Source organism: Helianthus annuus, chromosome 16 (genome assembly GCF_002127325.2).
Source record: "Helianthus annuus cultivar XRQ/B chromosome 16, HanXRQr2.0-SUNRISE, whole genome shotgun sequence".
Lineage (NCBI taxonomy): Eukaryota > Viridiplantae > Streptophyta > Magnoliopsida > Asterales > Asteraceae > Helianthus > Helianthus annuus.
In genome coordinates, this window is record NC_035448.2 from 55,067,512 (window position 1) to 55,085,140 (window position 17,629).

General features: G+C 37.1%; 1 protein-coding gene across 1 annotated transcript; it reads left to right on the forward strand.

Annotated features, from left to right (window-relative positions):
• Positions 1-13,310: 13,310 nt before the first annotated feature.
• On the forward strand, positions 13,311-16,067 carry LOC118488327 (putative aldehyde oxidase Art an 7). The gene is made up of 3 exons (XM_035985716.1): positions 13,311-13,718; positions 13,797-13,960; positions 14,867-16,067. The coding sequence occupies exons 1-3, from the start codon at positions 13,311-13,313 to the stop codon at positions 16,065-16,067; spliced, it is 1,773 nt and encodes a 590-aa protein (XP_035841609.1).
• The last annotated feature ends 1,562 nt before the right edge of the window (positions 16,068-17,629 follow it).

Here is a 17,629-nt window from a genome sequence, read left to right on the forward strand (position 1 = left end):
ACAAACGGGTTGCATTATCTCAACAAGTTTGGAAACCTAAAACTGAGAAAAAGATTTCACCTTCTGAGGATTCAATTCCAATTGATTATGATGCAAATTTTCCACCTCTTAAGGCTGAAAACTTTAAAATTCAAATTGCGAGAGTTAAAAGTACCAAGGTTACACCCAAGACAGATGAGGCTTGGGTGGACACCATGTTTGACTAAGCAGTTTGAATTGCCGGAGCTTCCTTGATCGCGAAGCATGAATCAGCATCTTTATTGAAGTGTTTAAATCATGTTGTGATATGTGCAGGATCTTCCGAGATTAGTCTCACGCTGGATTATGGACAGTGGAGCATCTCGACACATGACAGGGAAGACTGCATTGTTGTATGATGTGAAGAATATCAATGGAGGTTATGTTGGTTTTGCGGGTAATCAAGGAGGAAGGATTATTGGTGAAGGGACGTTATCAAATGGAATTGTGACGTTTTAAAGAGTTAACTACATTGCTGTGCTGGAGAACAATCTGCTGAGTATCTCACAGATTTGTGACAGGATGTATACCACTCACTTCATTGATAAAGAATGTTTGATCTTGAAACCAGGACGTGTTATCCCTGAGGAATGGATTATCATGAGGGCACCAAGAGTTAATAATCTGCACGTGTTGGATATGAGCGTAGCTACTACAACCACGGGTCAGGCTCATTATTTCGTGTCCAGAGCAACTGAAAAAGAATCGAGATTGTGGCACCGGAAAATGGGACATATACATCTTAGAAAAATGAATCATTTGGTGCACAATGATTTGGTTACAGGAGTTCATGTCAAAGGTTTTCATCAGGAAGGGGAGTGCATTAGCTGTGTTAAAGGCAAGCAGAAGAAAAAGTCACACCCTACAAAGCAAGTCAATTCAGTCTCAAGACCCCTGGAGAGACTTCACATGGATTTGTTTGGTCCGGTGAATGTCAAGAGTATTACGGGAGACAAATATTGTCTTGTGGTTACTGATGATTATTCCAGATTTTCGTGGGTTTCATTTTTAAAGACGAAAGACGAAATGTTTGACAGTTTGATGGCATTGTTCAAAAGAATTGAGAATCTGTACCAAAGGCGTATCAAAAGAATTCGAAGTGATAATGGTACTGAATTCAAGAACAGCAAGATGGAAGAATTTTGTGATGAAAGAGGTATATTGCATGAGTTTAGTGCTCCGTACACTCCGCAGCAGAATGGAGTCACAGAACGCAAAAACGAACACTAATCGAGACGGCTAGAACTATGCTCGCAGATTCAAAATTACCAATAAATTGTTGGGCTGAAGTTGTTTCCGCCGTATGCTATACGCTCAACAGAGTTCTCACTGTCAAGAAGTTCAACATAACATGCTTTGAGTTAATCAATAACCGTAAACCTAATTTGAAGTATCTTGAACCGTTCGGGTCACCCTGTACTGTTCTAGAGCCTTATGGAAATTTGGTCCGAAGTGCATTGAGGGTATTTGTTGGTTATGCAAGTCCTTCACGACGTGTCTTCGTTCCAAGTGAGAAGCGGATTATTGAAGCTGCAAATGTTGAATGTCAAGGTTATACTATGCCACCACAAAATCCAGGAGATTCATGGCATTATCATTATGACAAGTTGTAGGATTCATTTGACATGAGAGAAGAAGAAGAAGAAGATTTCTTTGATGAGTTGGATATTTTGCGTGAATACGAGTCACAGCAAAGATTCCCAGCTGAGTATTCGAGGCGACCACGGGAAAATTCAAATGACGATGAAGCAGGTCCGAGTAATGCTGGTGAACACGATGATGTCCAACAAAATGAAGTTGCTCAAGATAATCAGACGCTTCAGAATGATAATCAAGAATCTGAGAACATGCTGATATTTGATCGAGGAGATTCAGATTCTGAGGGGGAGCAGATTCAGGATTCAAGTCTAACAAACCAAGTTAGTGAACAAGGTGCAAATCAAAATGTTACTAATCTGGAAGGCAATGTGGATGTTCCAAACGAAGTAATGCCGCGATCTCTTTCATATCATCCAGAGGAGTTGATCATAGGAGAATTGCAATCAGGCATTCGCACGAGACGTTAAATTGACCAGGGCCTTACATGTTTTTACTCTATAGTAGCACCTTTACAAACTGGATTTTCATTGAGTTGTTTTATTTCGCAGATCGAACCAAGAACTTACAAAGAGGCGCTTACTGAAGACTCTTGGGTCATTGCGATGCAAGAAGAGTTGAGTCAGTTTGAAAAGTTGGGAGTGTGGAAGCTAGTGGATTTGCCGGATGGTCACAGGAAAATCAATACGAAATGGGTATTTAAATGTAAGAGAGACGATAGAGGAGTTGTTGTACGGAACAAAGCTCGACTCGTTGTTCAGGGCTTTAGTCAACAGGGGGGGATTGATTTTACTGAAGTCTATGCTCCTGTGGCAAGACTAGAGGCTATCAGGATTTTTCTTGCATTTGCGTCTTGGAAGAACTTCAAAGTTTATCAGCTAGATGTAAAATCGGCGTTTCTTTATGGGAAGGTTAAAGAGGAGGTTTATTTCGGTCAGCCGCCGAGCTTTACCGATCCAATCCAAAAGAACAAGGTCTACTTGCTGGACAAAGCACTGTATGGTTTACACCAGGCCCCGAGAGCTTGGTACGAGACTTTGTCTCAACACCTACTAGCCAACAGCTTCATACGTGGAAAAGTGGATGCCACTCTCTTCACTAAAGAGGTCGACGGACATCTTCTGATAGTTCAGATTTATGTGGATGATATAATTATTGGGTCGACGAATGAGAATCTGTGCAAAGATTTCGAACAGGTGATGAAGCAAAAATTCGAAATGTCATCAATGGGGGAGATAAAATTCTTTCTGGGGCTACAAGTTGAACAACTACCTGAGGGAATTTTCATTCACCAAACGAAGTACGTGCATGATATTCTAGAGAAATTTGGAATGTCAAGTTCTACTCCAGCTGCTACCCCACTTGCAACAAATCATGGGATTCACCCAGGTCTCACCGGAGACAGGGCTGATGAAACGTTTTATCGATCCATGATAGGTTCTTTGATGTACCTAACTGCTTCATGTCCTGATATCATGTACCCAACGTGCCTCGCAGCAAGATATCAATCTAACCCGAGAGCTTCGCACATGATTATTGTGAAGAGGATATTACGCTACCTGAAAGGAACTCCTTCATTGGGGTTGTGGTATCCTAGAACAGGCGATTTTACGCTCGAAGGGTATTCCGACACAAATTTCGGATGCTGCAAAGTCAATTCAAAATCAACAACTTCAGGATGCCAGTTCTTTGGACCTTGATTGGTTACCTGGCAGTGTAAGAAACAAACGTCTGTGGCGCTATCTACATGTGAAGCAGAGTACGTTTCTGCTAGCAGTTGCTGCTCTCAGATCCTGTGGATACAACAACAGATGCGCGACTACGGTTTGCAGTTTCTTAGCACACCTCTTTTGTTGATAATGAGGCCGCAATAAATATAACAAAGAATCCAGTACATCACGCTAAAACTAAACATATAGAAATTCGTCATCACTTTATTCGCGATTGTTTCGAGAAAAAGTTTATACCAATTGAGAAAATCCACACTGATGAACAGAAAGCTGATTTACATACCAAAGCTTTTGATAAAACACGGTTTAAATATCTGTTAAAACTGAACGATATGAAGCTTCTTTCGGTGTCAGATGGCATTATTGGCGTTGATGAGAATACTGTTGCGGATGAAGATGAGAAACAATCTGCAATGGTTTGTCGATTTTTTACTTGTTTTGGTATTTAGGGGGAGTGTAATATTTTTCTGAAAATACAAAAACAATAAAAAAATGCAAAAATTCAAAAACATGATAAAATCTCAAAATCCAAAAACAATAGAAAACTGAAAAAGAGCTTGTGTAAAAAGGGAAAATGATAGTACATCGGCTAGACAGTTACAGTATGCTAAAGATTTGTAAAGAAGTAAATGAGTTTAAACAGTCTCACTGATGATGGGTCTATAGGTTTTCGCACATTTAGTAGATTTATTCGGGATATAAAACTAAAATTTCAAACTTGCGTAATTCGTGGGGAACACTACTTGGATATATAGGTAACCCATGAAATCTCGTTTGAAAGGTCCCGTATTCTGAGATACTAAGTCTTTATACTCAATGATATCTGGGGTATTATTCCGGGACTTCTGCTGAATGGAAGTTCTGACCTAGTCCCCGAATAATACTTTTCGCATTGCTTGAAATATAGCACTACCCTCAGCATAAAAAACGATGAAACATTGCAAAATGCTAATCGTGTGCTGTTGTAACTAAAAGATCCTCTAAAGGGGACACACCAAAAAGTCAAAGCCATCATCTCTCTGCGTATACGGAAGTATTGACCTGAGCTCTCACGGTCCTCGCAATTTAACCCCTGACAGATATCATCTGTGGTATACTCACCTGTAAGACTGAATATTTGGGATTCTGGATACGGGAGTATATTCAAGAGGTGGGACACATGAATGAGCTAAGTTCATAAAACATCTAAATCGTATCCTGAGTAATTTGAAATTTGTGTGAGAATTTAAAATGGATCAGTATATCGACAATCGAGGTGAATTGTTTAAGTCTGAGTATGAAATGAAGCTTAACGGTACTTGTAATTTGTCTGATAAGCTGATATGATTCCCTGACACGCTCACCAAAAATAAGTTTGTAAATAGTTTATTTTGTTTACATTCTGCAATTTAAGTTTCTGTATTTCATTTCTTAGTTTAGAACACTTTATTAAAATCCAAAAAGATTTTTCATTTCTGCTTTATTTTTGACAAACCAAAGTGGAAAGTTGATCGTTGGATTTGCGAAAGTTGAAGCAGATGCAGGAAAAGTTCTAAGCTGAAGAATGAGGAGAGCTTATCTTATTGGAGTTTAGATTGATGAAAAGTTAAAACAAGTTCATTAATTTGATGCTTGTTATATTCAAGAAAATGTTTGAAAAATTTAAACAAAAGTCAGTTTGTTTGTCAAAAGATCAACCAAGGTCATTAAGTTGGACTTGGTAGATTAATTGAGTAATCAGGGTCATTAACTTGGACCTGAATACTTGAGTGGATTTCTAGAACTGATAACTGTGTGTTTTTGTGAAAAGATAAGTTTGTAATGATTGATTTTGAGACACAGGTTTTGGACTTCATCATTCCCACGGCAACATAGTGTTAAAGACTGAATCAGATCAAGACCTCAGATTCCAGCATACTGAGAGGGGGAGTCTGTGAAAGGGGGAGTCTGAATCAACAGTCAAAGGGGAAGTTTAAAGATAGAGCCAGGATAAGACCTGAACCTGTGAAGACAGAGTTTTTACGATGAAAAGACAGAGTTGAAGAAAAGACCAAGACTGAAGACTCGGAGCCGAAGACTTCGTCAACATCCAAGGGGGAGTCTGCTGATGCACTGAATGTCTGTTAACTACGTCTGTATCGAGTCTTAGGTTTAGTTAGGTTGTACGGAGTCGGAAAACAGAAATTAGGGTTTTAGATGTTAATTTCGCTCCTAGGTGTATCAGGGTGATTTCGCTCGTAGTTCACACATGGGGTTTCGCTTCTGGCTGTTTGGAGCGAAATCAGCTAACCTATAAATACCATGATGTGTGATTTCATTTGGTATTCTTTGGAGCGAAATCTAAGCTGAGGTGCTGCCGGATTTTTGTCAGAATACATTGTAAAAGCTTGGATTTCAGTAATATAAAGAGGAATTAAAGAGGAAAAGTTGTTGTTACTTTGTTTACACTGATTCCGCCTTTGTACACAAAGATGAACTGCCTTAACTGACTATTTAGGGTCATACAACGGTCCAACAAAAAACATATTATATGACCTGAATCATTTCCTAAAAAAGTTTACGTCGAAACGTAGAACAACTTGAATTTATACCAAAACGTACATAAAAATAAGCACGTAAAAATGGTTTCTTTAAACGAAAACGTATTATATTTGACCTTACTCGTCTATAAAAAAAGTTTATGTCGGAATGTAGAACAAATCATATTTATACATACCATACATAAAATATGTACGTAAAAATAGTTTTTAAGTAAAGGAAGTATAGGGGTAAACCGAAACAAAATATTAGTAAAAAAATAATAGTTTATGTCGTAAAACCGTGCCAAGTGGCACCAATGCCACAACGAAATCGACTCTCAACATCGTGAAAATAAAATAGATAAAATGGTAAAAATTACACTGAACGAAAAGGAGGCTATAATCGTTGAATCACGCACACCCGTTACAGTGTCTTAATGCAAAGAAATTAACCAGAAACGTAAAACGTACAAAATAATAACTTAGTCGATCTAGGACCCACCCATTGCGGAGTTTTCAAAAGGGAAAAAATGGATGTGTTGCGACGTGTCTGTGAAATTGAAAAAATAGAGCAAAAACGTTGAACCTCACATGCACGCTACGGCATCTTAACTCGCAAAATTTAGAACGAAACGTAAACCGAAAAACTTGCGAAAGACAAAAAGTATGGGGTACCAAAGTTGTAAATAATAAAGTGTTGTGTTAAATTATAAAAGATGAAAAGTTTGAGTTAAAAGTAAAAATTTCAATTGGGTTAAAATGTAAAAGAAAAAACTTTAAGATTGAAAGTGAAAAGTGAAGTTTTTTTTTTTTTTTCTGAAAAACACCCCAAGCATGGAGTACAAGTCATGATGCACAAGAAAGTTGCTAATTTATATATGGAATAATAACATTCAACTATAGTTATAACTATAATAGTTTAGGGTCTTGTATTAATTCAAACTAAACTAAAAAGACTTGTTTGTAAGTTGCCTAATGCTCTAGGGTGGGAATTGTAATATGTAATCATATAAGACATCTCATCTTCTCCATTTAGAACTTCTGTTTGTAACCTAAAACGCCGCAATTCCGTTTTTATTCGTTAACCCACAAACACGTACGATTAACAAACTGATGGGAAGAAATCTTGCCATTCTTTTTGCAACAGATAATCTTCATAATCTCGATAGTCTCGCAAGTTACACACACAACACACCCTTTTGTTTATGTTCGTCGTTAGGGCTTCGTCTCTTACCGCCAAAATCACGACCTTGTACCACTCATTGGCGACCCACCATACGTCACCGCTGTTGTGACTCTAGTTTCACCCTAATTGTTATTTCTGTTCAGCCTCTGTAACCATTTGCCGCCATGGACCTGTTCGCTATCATCTCCTTGAGACTCGTTTCTGAATAATCGCAACCAACGACTCCCTGTCACCTATTTAATCCGACTTATTATTCAGGTTTGCAAACCAAACCATCTTTAGATTTCAAAAATACATGTGTGAATTATGGTTCGATACGAATTCTGGCGACTAAAGATCTATTCTTAATCTGATATAGCAATTAAGTTTTATTTCATGTCTAGTATAGTTCTCATCTGTAATAATTTTACTTTTGGGTATCCTTTAACAGTTGACTTATTTAGTCAAAATTAAAATAAGAGAATCTATACACAACGAAACCTAAAGTCTTTTGTTAGATAATGTAGTAAAAACAACCATTTTTTATTACCCATGTGATGCGAGCCCAAGTGTGGAGGAGTGGGCTATCTCGTACTCAGAGGGGTAACGATTATATCTTTGTTGTTGTGGATCGGTTTTCTGGTCCATTTTATTCCCTGCAAGAAGATGACTGATGCTGTTAATGTGGCCCTACTCTTTTTTCGGGACGTCTACCATTTGCATGGGCTACCTTCTTCTATTGTGTCTGATCAGGATACCCGATTTCTGAGTCATTTTTGGCGTAGCTTGTGGAAGATGGTAAATACTCAGCTCAACTTCAGTAGTGCTTATCACCCACAAACTAATGGCCAAACTGAAGTTGTTAATCGGTCAACTTGGGAATTTGCTGAGGTGTTTGGTTGGTGATCATGTGAAGGCATGGGATCAAAAGTTGTGCCAAGCTGAGTTCGCTTATAATCATGTTGTTAATCGGAGCACCGGATATAGCCCATTTCAGATAGTTTACTCATCTCAGCCTCGGGGATCACTTGATTTGATGTCTCTTCCTGTTTCTGGATATGTTCCAAAGAAAGTTCAAGATTTTGTGGAGGGTTTACATGAAGTTCATAATGCTGTGTATGATCATTTGACCCGAGCTAATCTGAAGTATAAGCAAGCTGCTGATCAGAAGCGTAGGCATGTTGAGTTCGAGGAAGGTGATGTTGTTTGGGCTGTTTTGACTAAAGATCGTTTTACAGTTGGGGAATACAAAAAGTTGTCAGCCAAGAAGATTGGCCCAGTTGAAATCGTGGAGAAGATCAATCCGAATGCGTATCGTCTGAAGCTGCCAAGTCACATTCGTTGTTCTGTTGTGTTTAATGTGAAGCATCTGTTGCCTTATTATGGTGATTCTTCTGATGATGAACCTGTTGGTAATTCGAGGGTGAATTTTGTCTATCCAGGGGGGAATGATGCGGTCCCAAGTGTGGAGGAGCGGGCTAACTCGTATTTGGAGGCCCAAGACCGTGTAACAAAAGGGGCTTCACTAAAATGGCTCTAACTTGGGCTACGGGGGTCCGTTTTGGGCGTGCGGCCAGGCGAAACAAACGTGAGAACGAGCTTCATCTTGCTGCAAACGCCTACGACGGTTTCGGTCATCGTCCGGGCCAAAAAACACTTATTTCTATTAGTTATTTACGTTTTTTACGTTTTTTGAGCTTGTGCTTGGCCCGTTGTCTTTCTGAGGCCAATTTCGAATTTCGGTTTCTATTTATATGTTCCTCTAGTAATGTGAAGAATCAGACTTGAATTTTGAAACTACTCAATTTTTCACTTCAAATTCCGTGCCCTTTGGGTTGAATTTTGGGGTTGGGAAAAGACCTACACGGGTATTCGCAGAATCAACGTGTTTGTTCTTTGTTATCGCTTCACGCTCTACATTACCATGTGATCTCTAAATTGAAAGAAGTATCCATAATTTAAAAATTTAATCTATAAATAATGGTCTTATGAATTCATACTGTAAGTTTTAAAATAAATAAAGTGAAATATTAGATTGCGTTCATTGAAACATATGCCCACATATTTTCTTAAAAAAATGTTTGTGTGTGATTTCGTAAACAAAATGTTTTATATATTTTAACAGTCTAAACATTTATATTTTAGTCGCCAGAGGTTTCTTTAACGAACAAATAACTAAAGTGAATGAAAACTGGTTTATGATATAATGGAATTTTAGGTTTCTAATTTTGAGACGACTTGATTTTGTGTTGCTTTGCTTTACTAAATTTAAGGTACGGATTCTTTGGTCTTCTCATCATAGTATTCATCTTTATCGTATCTGTTACTTGGTAGTGCGGATCTTTATCTCTGTCTCAAGTTTGATTTTAATGATTTGATATTAGTACTCGTTTGATATGTGATACATTGTATGAGTCAGTTTGTATATGTTTGTTTACTAGTGAGTTGTGGCATGCCATACCTCAGACTTGTACTCATGGTCGCATGTTCCTGTCATTATTATTTTCAGTTGCGTGTAAATTATTTACAAGACCTTAGTATATGTAATTTGTCACCCAAGTTTGTCTGGCTTGTCGTTTGGGCGCCAACGGCATGGCACTTATCGTGACAGTGCGTAGTAAAAGTTCACGGCGTCTCTAGCTTGTGCTTGTGTAGCACCTTGGCCATTAGAGGCGTATAGATCGATCTTAGCTCTGAGTTTGAGTTTTTTTCTCTGGAGATGGAATAATGGGTGCACACCACACTCACCATCTCATAGGTGCATGGACTAACTAGCTGTGTACCAGTCTGTTTGTTTGTAGCTTTGGGTGCTCCTATGTTACACGATTGTTCTGTTGATATACATATGTCGTGTAAGTCAGTATATGTCTTTGTATCTGAATATGTTCAGTATTTGCTCTGATATGTCTGATATGTCTTGTACGTGTCTGATTATACTTCCGATTATGTATCTGGTTCCGCTTCCCAAAATGTTCAGTATCTGTTCTGATATGTCTGATATGTTTTGTATGCATCTGGTCATGTTTCCGATCATGTGTCGAGTTAATCATGCTTTTGATTATGTTCAATATCCGAATATGTTCTAATTAGTTATGTCTGTTTTGACTCAGTGTCTCTGTATCAGTTTCGTCTCAGTATCCGTCTCAATTTGGATTACGATTCCGTGTTATACGTATAGTTTGTATCTGTCAGTACCTGTATTCAGTATTTGATTCAATCTTTGTTATGTAATTGTCGTTGAATCTGTCTTTGTTTTATGTCGACTATCTCGATCGGTTTAATAAGTCTCATAAGGATTGAATTATTCTAGTTTTAAAATCTAGTTATCCATATTATTTTGGTTGTTACATGTAAATCTCCAAAGCTATAAAATAATTATTTTGATTAAATAATAACTTATGGATTACTGATCTTCATCTAAACATTTATTTAAAGAAAGTGACTTCAAAAATTCTTTTCTTTTAAAGGTTAGGGGATTTTTAAATGGTATTTACAATGTTTCGGTTTACGTATTTGATTTGTTTCTGTATCAGCTTCCCATGTCGGTTTACGAAATTGTCATAAGTAATTCGTTCTTAAATCTAAGTTGAATTATTCTATTTCTTATATATAACTTTTCATCTTTGAAAATTAGTTATTTTTTTATCTAATAATGGTTTGCTATTAAATATGACAAATTATTTTATTTTGATAAGATTCAAACATTCATTATAAGAAAATAGTTTTGCCAAGTATCTTGTTTTAAAAACAATAGCATTATTCGACGTTGTTCAAAATATCCGATAGTTATTAGTTTTTGATTTGTTCGAGCTTTCCATTGACAAATGATTGGTCAGACAATTTTCTTGTTATATGAATACTAGATTATTTAAAGGATGTTTTAAAATAAGTCCGTTTATACAAGATACAATGCTTTGGTCATCATGGTCAACGACGTATCAGTCTCTACTTCGGTTTTGTGTTTGGTCGGTATCATTTATGTGTATGACTGATTTTGGTTTCCGTATCAGTTTCCATTAAAGTTTCAGATCAGTTCATGTATCTGTTTTTATGTCACTCTTGTGTCTGCATCTGTTTTAGTACTCGTGTCAGGGACCGTTTCAGTTTAGTCTCAGTTTTGTTACGTTATGTTTGGTTTTCCGTTGATATGACTTTACTTGTACTGTTGATTTCTCCGTTACTGAGCAATTTTTGGCTCAATGGTATTTTTCTTTTTGTGTTTGTCTTAATTGTTTTACAGGTAATCTGGGATAATATGGGATTTCAGTGAGGAGCGTTAGGAAGTTGCTGACTAAGATTCTTTATTTCAGTAACGTAATAAAATGTAATTAGGATCTTTTATTTAATGTTATGGATTGGTTTTTAGTTTTGATATTTGTAAGAGTGATACGTCAGCCCTATTCGGTTTGGGGTGTTACAATATTGTTTACAAAATAAAGATGCTTTTGTGGTGAAGCTTTTGCAGTGAATCGGCGAAAAGGTGTAATGAATAAAGAAAGTGCTTTATGGTCTAAGTTCCCCTTTTTTTATTTGATGATTTCAGAATCCATCTACTAAAGATGTGTGGTGGGGTGGGGAGGTGATGAACGATGGTGGTGGGTTGTTGGTGGAGGCAGGTACTGGTGGAGAGAGAGAGAGAAAGAGAAAGAAAGAGATAGGGGCATGTGGGTGGAGAGAGAGAGAGAGAAAGAAGGGGGAGTGTTTTAGAAAGAGAAAGGATGAGATTTTGGTTAAAATGTGTATAAAGGGTTTTTTAAGTCAATGGCAGGTAAATGGACCAATTTGCCCTTAGTTAAATTGAGGATAACTGATATCATTAACCCAGTTTGCTTAAAAGGATATAAACTGTTACATAACATAGTGATTTCGTACATGAACTGAAACTAAATCTTTTAAAGGGCATGTTTCATAATTTTGGTAATACATAAAAGACACAAAATGTAATTTCCTCTTCTTTCATATTTTGATAATTATATATGTAAAATAAATTATATAAAGATTTTAAAGTTGTAGAGTCGTCACAAGTTAGGAATGTTTTTTTTTGGGTTTATTACTCTTTTATTATTAAACTAGAATTAAAACAAAAAACGTAAGAGAAATTATTTTTACTCTATAGGGACGACATGTGGTATCTATTTAGTAAGCAAGCTAAATAAGCACGAAAACCCAATAGCGACAACATGTCGTCCCTATAGAGTCGACCTTTTATTGTTTCAATATGTGTCGTCCCTATTGGTAGTTTTTCTTGTGGTGAATTACAATCAACGATATGTTTATATGTTTTCTTTTTGTTAAACCTATTAGATAAGAAACCCAGCCACATCGGCGGGGTAATCAGGGGCGCACCCACATAGAGTGGGTCGGGTCTCCGGACCCCAATGTATTAAAAAAAAATTAGTAGATATGATTTATTAAATTCTATAAGAACCCATAAATACAATTAGCTGGACACTATAGAAAGAATATGAAACCTGGTGTAGTGATAAATCCCTCTCTTTCCCAACAACATGTCATGGGTTAAATTCTTGTATAGCTTTTCTTTCCTGTTTTTTTTAAATCTAGTTCAAACATCGCTATGACCTGACCTGAACGACGACCGACCTGAAAATTTTCACGTCTTGTTATGGAAATTTTGAACACCGAAAAAAATGGACACTATTGTAAAAAAATATTGGGTCCGCCACTAGGGGTAATACCTAGTTTTATTTGAATTACGATTAGTTTTTCTAGCAAGTTAGGCTAGTTATAAATAGACGATTCAAGGTGTGAATTCAAAAAAGAGAAAGGTAGTTAGTTTTGAATTATTTTTTAATTAATAGAAGGTGAGAGTTACAAATTCTTTTGCTTCTACTTTTCTTGTTTGTCCATCTCAATTGGGACATGAGGAATTACCAATATAGACCGAAACATAGTAAAATTTGACTACGGGAAACGATAATTAGTGTATGATATAAATGATGTGTAGTGAATACCGTAACAGTTTCAGAATTCTTTGAAGCACTATATGCATTAATAAATGCCAAATATGAACGACGAGTGAAACATCCTACAAACTTAACCAAGAAGAGTTAAGGATATGCGTTACTGTGTATTTTCTTGAAGTAGGGAATAAACTAATTAGACATAGCAGGTTGTTTCATCAAACAGTGCGTTTTCGGATGAAGATTCTGTAGATGACAAAACATAATTTTGTATATCCGGTCTACTAATGCCCTACAACTATTGTTTGGTAACCTTGTTTAACATTTTCCCTTATTAGAAAGCTATATGTCTGATGGTGGTCTAAACATCAAACTTGCTCCAATGGCTTCACTATTAAAAACCTGCATGCTCCTCCTTCAACTTTTGGCATTTTCGGTGTTTACCAGCCGGGACCATTGCGGTTGTGTTGCCGCTGTGAGTGTTGGTTGTGGTAATTCTGTCCATAACAAGCTTCTTGATGGAGGAGATGATTATTCAAAGCCACAGGTTGAGACTGATTACAAGGGTGCATGGGTCATTGATAACTTAGATGTTGGCGTGTGTGCCATGCATCTACAGTTGATGCCTAACGATCAGGTTATATGGTATGATGCCACATCACTTGGTCCATCAGCCCGAAAATTGGAACCTGAGGGAAACTGTCCGATTAATCCATACGACAACCAGCCAGATTGCTGGGCTCACGCTCTCGCTTATGACTGGAAAACCTCACAAAGTAGAACGGTTGAGGTATGTTTCTATTTAATTTAACCATGAATGGACATTTGGTTAATTAGTGAGTTTATATGTGCATGACGATTATGGCAGGTGTGGGGTGAAACATGGTGTTCGTCAGGAAACTTGTGGCCTAACGGTAACATGATTTCAACGGGTGGTACCTACAATGGTGTTAAAGCGGTTAGAATGATGCCTTTGGATGACCCAAAACCAGACTTCATCGAAGTAAGAGATGCTCTTGGCGACGTCCGATGGTATGTGAAAAAGTAACCCGTTATAGAAATAACAATTATGCTCTTGGTGTTTCTTTTTCAAATGTTTTAGGTTATCTATAGACCTAACATTTCTCTTAAGACCCTAAGAAACTTAACAAAAAAATTATCGAAATAAACTATTAATGTTGGTAAGTATATAGTGGATAATCAAGGCTCAAACTTGTTTTTATTCAATTCATTATTATGTGTACATCATGCCATCATATATGTGTATCCATGCACAACCAGTACATATGGGTTGTAATTTTGATACTACGGTAATCACAACATGAAAATAATTAGATTTTCTAGTTATTATATTTTACTCGTTAATTAACTAGTCATGGCCTAAGTAAATCGGCTAACTGGCCTCGCAACGTACCACCAGTATTACAACCTACCAACTCGATTAGTATTTTACTACACTCAGTTTAGATCTCGGATTCAAAGCAATAATTACAGATTTTAATAAGGTTCCTGTTTTAAATTGGACAAAACACACTGTTTTAAATTCAATGTCAAACTTTTTATAAAATGTCCGAGACATTAGAACAATTCATCTTTTTCGCTTGTAGAGAAGTAATAAGAATAATAAATCATATCAATTAAAATTGAAATTTAATATAACGAAATGACATGATTCTATTACATTAAAACCTATAGAATAAGACTTAAACAAAATAAAGTTTCTAATGGACGTACGAGACTAGGCTTTTAATGACGTCAGGCTCATATCTTTTTTCTTTTTTTTTTTTTTTTTGTTTTTGAATATAAGTAATAGATGAACATTTGTAGAGGAACCTGAACCGGGCCACGCTTTTTCAGATGGCTCGATCAGGCTAGAACTCGTCCTAGTTTTATTTTAGCTCTCTCAAATACATGTGTATTCTATTGAATCATCCACAGGTATTCATCCAACCTGGTGTTACAAGATGGGAGTGCGATAGTTGTCGGAGGTCGAAATGCTTTCAGCTACGAGATTGTGCCACCATCGCTTGAGTTCAAGCCGAATAAAATCGACCTACCTTTCCTTAACGATACATGCACACCCTCAAAGGGAGAGGGACCAGACAAATACATTGAGAACAACCTCTACCCATTCCTTTTCCTCCTTACAGACGGAAACGTGTTCATTTTCGCTAATGATCGAGCCGTCACATTAAACCCAACATCAGGACAAATCATTCAACAACACCCTGTGTGCCCAGGAGGATCTAGAAACTACCCTCCTTCTGGCAGTTCTGCGATCCTCCCATTAAAGATGTCCACAGATAACACCCAAGCCCTTAATGTAGAGGTTGTCATTTGTGGCGGTAACAGCCCCGATGCATTTGAACTGGTCGATGCAAAGCGTGTAAAGGTACAACAGTTCTTGCCCGCGCTAAAAGATTGTCATAGAATACATCCCATGGAAAAAGGTGCACAATGGGAGGATGAACAAGACATGCCATCTCCAAGAACCATGGGGTATCTTCTACACCTGCCAACAGGAGATCTTATTATGCTTAATGGTGCCCAAAAGGGTACTTCTGGTTGGGAGAATGCTAAAGATCCCAACTTAACACCTCTACTATATCAACCATTTAAGCCCATTGGTCAAAGGTTTACAGAAATGAATCCAACCAACATATCGAGAATGTATCATTCCTCATCCGCATTGTTACCCGACACAAAGGTTTTGGTTGCGGGTAGCAACCCACATCAGTTCTACACATTCAACGTCGAGTTTCCAACAGAACTACGAGTCGAAAAGTTCTCCCCTCATTACTTAGACCCTAAGCTCGACAAACAAAGACCCATAATCGATGAACAAGGTACGGATAAGGTGTTGAAGTATGGAAAACCATTCAAGATTGCAGCTAGTATCCAGTCGCAAGAATTTTTGGAGTTGGGTGAGATTAAGGTAACTATGTTGTACCCACCTTTCACCACTCATGGTTTCTCACAAAACCAAAGGATGATTGTTCCTACGTTGACAGAGGTTGTTGATAACGTGATCACCGCCTTGGCGCCACCCTCTGGAAACTTTGCTCCTCCGGGGTACTATATTCTGTTTGTGAATTATCTTGGAGTTCCTGGAACCGGTGTTTGGGTCCACATTGACTAGAAAGACCGTATCTAAATAAATGATTTGAGTTCTACGTTAGTTGTGTTAATAATGGTTCTTTCCATATGGATTGCTTGTGGTGGTGGTGATGAATAATCAATTGGTCGAAGAGGTTTATGAAATATTGGATGTGTATTTATTATACTAAAAATTTATAGTACTAGATAAAGGGTGTGATTGTATGCAAGTGTTTGATATATTATTCTGCATCAAGAATTCAAATAAAATACAATCCAGGCTGAAATGTTATCTATTTTAGTGTTATTATTTGTAAAACGAGAGATAAAGTAGGAGAATTTTCTGATTCTCATTTATAACTTGAAATAATGATACATTTAATTTAAATACATAACAAAGAAACAGAAAGCTATACTAGATAAAGGAAAGTCAACACGAAAGTTTGACTTTTGTTTGAATCAAAAACATCATAAATAACACAGCCCGTCAAGTTAGAGTGTATTCAACCCTAACCTGGAAATTAAATCCATGTGTAGATTTTTTTTTGAACAGCCAACAAACTCAACCCCGAGTACTCTCGGGGCACCCACTGGACAAACGGAGTACTCCGAGAGTAACCCGAGTCCACCACCAATTCCGGGGAAAACCCAGTAACCCATCCGCTCATAGGCACGACAGTGAAATTACCGGTAAAACCCGTTTGGCTCAAGGATCCAACCCAGGTTTCCCTGGGTCTCCTATCATTGCCCACCAGTGCCTCACTCTGCACCAAGTGGGAGTCGAACCTGCATCTCACAAGAGAAATGCAAGCTCTCCACCACTTGATCTAGAGATCATTGGCAAAACCATGTGTAGATTACCAGCAAGAATTTTGGTAAACAAAGCCGCTAGTTGATTCAAAGTGTGAGTATGAGACAGTAAAATAAACCATCTTGAAGCTTCTCGCGCACAAATTGACAATCCAAAATAAATGTGCTTAGTACGTTCATGTAAAACTTTTTTTTGGCTATATGAATAGCAGCTTGGCTATCGCAGTTAAGTGGAATAGGAGTAACACCATGAACTTAAAAAAAACCAATGAGTTAACCAAGCAAGTTCTTATGTCAAATGGTGAAAAGAAGGATCACGATAAACTTATTTCCTGGCTGTCCATGAACTGGGTGAACATGAACATAAACTTATGTTCGGTATGCGTTCGTGAACAGTTCGCGAACATGATAATTTCCTTAATGTTTGAACACGAACATGGCCTTGTTCGTATTGGTTCGGTTCGATTACAGCCCTAATAAGCACATGATGACGGTATATTGAGATTTTTATAAAATGTTATGTTATATTAATAAAAAATGGAAATGGTAATCGACGTCATTTTATATAACAATGTAAGCTGAAGTTATACGATACTACCGATATTGTTCAGAAGGTAGCTATAATATGAAAAGTTGAAAATCAATAAATTAAATTAAAATTAAGGTTAAAAGTAAATATGAAAATATGTGTGAAGTTAAAAATAAATATAATAATAATCTAATATAATACTTAAATAATAATTATATTAAAAAACTATATAGTATTATAAAAAAGAAACTACTATTCATGGAGCA